This window comes from Dromiciops gliroides, chromosome 2, assembly GCF_019393635.1.
Source record: "Dromiciops gliroides isolate mDroGli1 chromosome 2, mDroGli1.pri, whole genome shotgun sequence".
Taxonomy (NCBI): domain Eukaryota; kingdom Metazoa; phylum Chordata; class Mammalia; order Microbiotheria; family Microbiotheriidae; genus Dromiciops; species Dromiciops gliroides.
In genome coordinates, this window is record NC_057862.1 from 237915684 (window position 1) to 237921683 (window position 6000).

Genomic DNA, 6000 nt, shown 5'->3' on the forward strand with positions numbered 1-6000 from the left:
TCTTCCCTATCCCACCTTTTCCTGTATTGTCTCACTCATAACTCCTTTGGTTTCCCTCTAGCTGTTGATGGACAGACGTTCCGAAGTTCCTGTCTACCCAAGTGGTTGGAGGCAGAATGGGATTTTGGGGGAGTGAAATATCAATATGGTGGCAGACAGGAAGGTGAGTATGGCTTTTGTATTAGTTTGAATTGATATTTATTCCAGAAGCCGTCCAGGACTTATATTTGCCTTTCCTATAAGAAGCAGTCTCCTCTCCTATAGAGAGAAGCCCTCACTCTAGACACATCTGGGTGTCTCTCTTGGTGTGCCTTAACCTGAGGCCCCAGTGAATAAAGCCATTGCTATTCTGTGCCTCATTCTATTTCTAGGGCCAAGTGTTAGGTATCAACCAGGTAGAGTATCATTGTAAAATCTCTGTACTCACGGCAAAGTGAAACCTTGCTGTTACCTCCTGATGCAGCCAGTGCTGCACTACATAAATTGTGGTCACATGTCAGATTAAAAGTGTAGGAAGGATGATTCATATTAAGTATTTTCTTAGAGCAGAGGCTTAGAATTAATCGAATACCTGGAATGAGCAACAGTCAAGTCCTTGGATCTATCAAAGAGAAATTGCATATCTTCTAGTTTTGGGGTTTTTTTTCCATTTATTTAGAATTTTATTTTTTCCCCAATTATATGTGAAAACAATTTTTAACATCCATTTTAAAAACTTTGTGTTCCAAATTCTTTTCCTCCCTCCTCCCTCCCACCTTTTGGAACTCAAGTAATTCAATGTAAGTTATACATGTGTAGTCATGCAAAACATTTCCATATTAGTCAGGTTGTGAAAGAAAACAGATGACAAATGTTGTGGGGAATATGGGGAAAATGAGACATTAATACACACTTGGTAAAGTTGTAAACTGATTCAAACATTCTGTAGAGCAATTTGGAACTATGGTCAAAAGACTATAAAACCATGCATACTCTTTGACCTAGCAATACCACTATTAGGTTGATACCCTAAAAGAGATTTTTTTAAAATGTTGAATTCGAAATTGGGGTGATTCCCATCGCTTGGGGAAAGGATGAACAAATTGTGGGATGAGATTAGGATGGAACACTATTGTGCTATAAGAAATGATGAGCAGGGTGCTATCAGAAGGACTTATGAAAAATGCAATACATCTACAGAGAAAGAACTGATGGTATCTGACTAAAGATTGAAGTATAATTTTTTTTGTTCTAATATGGAAATGTTTTGTACAACTGCATACATGTATAACTTATATTGAATTGCTTGAGTTCTTACGGAGAGGTCAAGAGGAAGAGAATTTGGAACACACTTTTAAAAAAATCGATGTGAAAAGTTTTTATATGTAACTTGGGGAAAATTCTAAATAAATAAAAATTTTTAAAAAGAAACAAAACAGACAAAAAAACTTAAGAAAAAGAAACCCCCCAAAATTATGCCTCAGTCTATATTCAGACACCATCAGTTCTTTCTCTGGAGATGGATCACATTTTTCATAATCTGGTTTTAAGAGTGACAAAATTGCCCAGAGAAGTACTGAGTACTGTGAAATATAGTTCTGGAAACAGTAGCTGGAGTTTAGTGGTGTCTCTTCCACAGTTCTGAACTGTGGAGCAAGGAGGTGCCCTAAAGAACCTTTCTTTGGAAGGCAGCTACAAAATCCCTTTGTACTCTCTTGCTGTAACAGAATGGGACTGCTTACTGGTCCCCCAAACATAGCCCATACTTTGCTGCCTCTATGTCTTTGCTATTCCCTTTCCCCCTGGCATTCCTTCCCTCTAACTAGCCTCTGAGGCCAAGTTCAAATGCCTCCACCTTTCCTGATTTCTCCTCAGTCATACCTATCTTAAAGCACTTTCATATTCTGCCTTGTGGTTATTTGCATATGTCTCCTTCTCTTTACTCAATTATAAGCTCCTTAAGAACAGGAAGTGTCTTACTCATCTTCCTATCCTTTGAACCTCCAAGCCCAGTGCCTTGTACACAAATGTTGAATAGACTCATGGATGTTGAAAATCAGTCTTTAGCTGTTCTCTTTGCTCTCCCCCCACCCATGTCCCACCCCACTACCTCCCTCCTGTCTCCCTTGACTGCTCCCTCCCCATCAGCTTCTGCAGATCTCTTTACACTGACGTCCTTTCTCTTTCACCTCTCTAAGCTTACCCCTCTGTGTCTTTATCCTGGCAGGGGAGACAGGGTTTGAAGCCTGCTATTCTGAAGTGCTTCAGGTGGTTCAAGGAAAACTTCACCAGCCAGATGAGATTCGCAAAAGCTCTTTCTACGCCTTTTCTTATTATTATGATAGAGCTGTTGATACAGACATGATTGGTAAGTCCACTCAGAATATCAGCTCTGAGAGAAAGTTATGGGGAAGGAAAGGGAGAGAGAGAAATTCTTTACAATGCCCTTGTCGGGGTATTCATGTTTCATTTTTCTCATGCCGATCACTGGACTAGATATGGGAGCATCCTCTGAAAACCTTTGGGCGCCTCACAAGAGCCTACGCCCTTACGCAAAGCCTCTTTGCTCCAGTTCCATTTCTCTTCCATTCCAGATTATGAAAAGGGAGGCATTTTAAAAGTGCAAGACTTTGAGAAAAAGGCCCGGGAAGGTAAGTGTCATCATGAGACACTTTAAGGAAATCTTAGAGAGAAGACAAACCCGATTCCTAAAGATTTTTCTTTAGAAGACTGATTTCTTCTTTGTATATGTGTTTTTTTCAAGGGTTTATGAGATATTCATAAACTGTCCTAAGGAAATTTGGGGAAGCACCTTTGGTTGTGCAGAAGAAAAATGTTGTTGGGGGCTGGGTGGTGCAGTGGATAAAGCACAGGCCCTGGATTCAGTAGGACCTGAGTTCAGATCTGGCCTCAGACACTTGACACTTACTAGCTGTGTGACCCTGAGCAAGTCACTTAACCCTCATTGCCCTGGGCAGGGAGTGGTGTGGGGGAAGCCATCAGTGCTACTTTGACCTCCTTTCTTCATGTCCCAGGGAGGGGACTGAACTCGATGATCAATGACATGCCCTTTTGTTCTAAAATGTTGGGCCTACAATATACAAAAAAACCATCGATACTTCTGGTGAGGAATGTCAAGGTTGTTATTAAGCATCACCACACTTGATGCTAAACATAGAACTTGTCAAGCTGGGGCCCTTATTAGCAGCTAAAATTACCCATGCTCTTTTCAAATGGTTCCAAAATACAACCATTAAGAAGTTGCCTGGCTATTTCTTCCAGAGGCCAGCCAGCATTAGTAACAAATGCCTCCAGAATGCATCATTGAGGGGTATTTAGCAATGAAACTTGGCTCTGCAGCAGATAGGATCTAGCAGTGTGATCAACAGCACATAGACATGGTTCACTGAGATGTCACAGGTTTGCTCAGTCAGTCATGACAGAATTCTAGCTGAGCAGGAAGAGACCCCACCTGTAGTGTATTCTGGTTTTATATGTGATGGGGGAAGGGGCATGTGTGGGAGGGGTGGGGGTGACCTTTTGAATTTGGGTTATATGGACTATTTAGAACTTCCATCTTTAGTTTAATTTTCAGTGAAACATTAGGAAGTTTAAAAGTGATCTGTTAAATGCAATAAAAATGTATCCTTGCAATGTTAGAAGAGAATTCAAATCTCATATTTTATTAACTGTTCAAGTGATATTAATAGCCTCCTCTCTCTTGCTAGTGTGTGATAACTTGGAAAATTTCACCTCGGGCAGTCCATTCCTGTGTATGGATCTTAGTTATATAACAGCCTTATTAAAGGATGGCTTTGGGTTCGCAGACAGCACTATCTTACAGGTGAGAAAGACAATGCAATAAAACCCAGCATGTTCCCCAGACCATCTCTAGCTTCTTTTGGGTAGTGATGGTGAAGGACTAATAAAGAGAAGTAGGGAGCCAACAACCTTTCTGGTAGTCAGAGCTGGCTATAGGTAAACTGGTTAAAGTTTGTCTTCCATGTTCTGTCTCCCCTTTGCTCCCCTCTTCCCTCCCATGAATGCCCTACCCCCAATTGCTAACTCACTAATAGTGACATATCTCTCATGTCATGCAATAAAGTGAATATAATTATTCATACTAAAGTGCTAGTGACTTAATGTGTTTCCTTTAAGGAATTAGGTGTGTTTGATATGCTTAACACAAAGGAATTTAAAACTTAAATTAACATAAATTCCACTAATAGTGAAACTTTGGGCATCTGTAAGAATGGTATTTTGGGGTAGGGTAGTCCCTCCTGGACTTTTAAAATCATGTCATATAAGTAACAACAGGAACATATGACTGATTCTCCAGTAGTAATGATACAATGAGCAATAGGATTTGAGCCCAGCTCCACATACATCAGATCTTTCTACTTTAACCCAAGGTCTGTCTCAATAGAGACAGAGACAGCCTGCAGAGTTAGAAGATGGGGGTTTGAGTTCTACTGATTAATTTTTCAGCACCAGCATTTACTAAGGAGTTTAAATTTGTATCACTATAGGAAGTACCCACACTAAGGAAATCATAGACCCTTAAACTATTGAACAATTAATAACACATTAATTATGTTCATATGTAAGAACATAGTATTACTATTAATAGATCATTAAAATAAGAACTTTACCCATTTCCCATCTGTGCTAGAATCCATTTTTCTTTACAATTTATACTGTGGGTAAAATTTGTACTGAATTAAATGAATACGTATTCCCAGAGGCCATTTTAGTTCTGGATCAGTCCCTACAGTATATAGCTCCAAGCCAGTTGTAGATAATAATCTCTTTTCAGGATGACTGGAGGAGCTGGTTGATTTTAGGCTATTTCAGGTTTGCCTTTTACGGATTCCATACTGAACCACAGCCCTGCCTTTACTAAGAAGTGAACCCAAACCCTACTATGACAGCCTCAGAATTGACATCTCTGTGTCCCTAGGGCTGCTTCAGAAGCAAAGCAGCTTCTAAGAGTAGAGAGACAGTGGCCATTTGTTCTGGTTTTCAGCATATTATTAGCTGGATTTCATTAGCTGAGAATTAGCTGCCTACTTACTTAAGTGTTAAATTTACCAATTGAAAATGGGAAGAAAATGCTTGGATTTTTTTTTCTTTTTTCCATAGCTCACAAAGAAAGTGAATAACATAGAGACTGGCTGGGCCCTGGGTGCTACCTTTCATCTACTACAGTCTCTAGACCTTTCCCACTGAGGCCCAAGTACTTCCTACAGGGACTACAATTGCCAATCAGTGACCTTTCCAGAAGGAGGAGTGATGATGGCCCATTCACATTGCCGAATGAGGCTAAAATACCATGGACCAAAGCCAAGCAGCTAGTTCCATATGGAGCTAGAGAAATTAGTAGATGGGATTTGATCTAGACCTTATGATTTCTGTTTAATTAATTATACACATGTAATGTGATCTGTCACCTGACCTCTCTGAATGTTTGGAGCCATTACCAGAGTCTTAATTATTTGAGCCTCTCTCTATGTTATAAAAAGCCACATCAGCCAAAAAGGGTAGATGAGGAATTTTACCCTTGGTTGGGCTCCCAGGAACAAACCCTAAGAGTCAACTCTGCACTCCCAACAGTCTTCAGAATCAAATTCTGGACAACTGTGTGGGACCAAAGAAAAACTAACCTTTGTAATTCTCATCTTTTTTTGAAAAGCTCCAATTTTTCTGTATGTTAAAATGATTCATTTATAATCCCGTAACATATTCAACAATAATGTGGGGGAGTAGCTTTTTGCCGCTGTTGTTGTTGTTGTTGTTGGGGGGTGGGGAAACCCATGGCCTTTAAAAAAAAAAATCTCCTACTTACCAATGAATGGCTTTGTATCTGAAATCATGTATAGTCCTGCCCATTAGAGCTCTGGTCAGTGATCTCTATCCCAGAAGAGTGCCTTGTGTTGGCCGTTATGAATCTTAGTGAGGAGAATGAGGACTTCCTGTGTCTGATGGGCAATCTCAAGGTTTTCTCCAATATGTATGAAGTGC

The 6000-nt window shown here is 40.0% G+C and overlaps 1 protein-coding gene across 2 annotated transcripts in view; it reads left to right on the forward strand.

Annotated features, from left to right (window-relative positions):
• ENTPD5 (ectonucleoside triphosphate diphosphohydrolase 5 (inactive)) overlaps window positions 1–5421 on the forward strand; it is a 37566-nt gene extending 32145 nt beyond the window's left edge. For both annotated transcript variants that reach the window (XM_043982170.1, XM_043982169.1), the window contains exons 10-14: window positions 62–163; window positions 2207–2347; window positions 2574–2630; window positions 3708–3823; window positions 5122–5421. In XM_043982170.1, coding sequence (XP_043838105.1) covers window positions 62–163; window positions 2207–2347; window positions 2574–2630; window positions 3708–3823; window positions 5122–5208 — 503 coding nt within the window. In that variant the 3' untranslated portion in view covers window positions 5209–5421. The remainder of the gene's footprint in view (window positions 1–61; window positions 164–2206; window positions 2348–2573; window positions 2631–3707; window positions 3824–5121) is intronic.
• The last annotated feature ends 579 nt before the right edge of the window (window positions 5422–6000 follow it).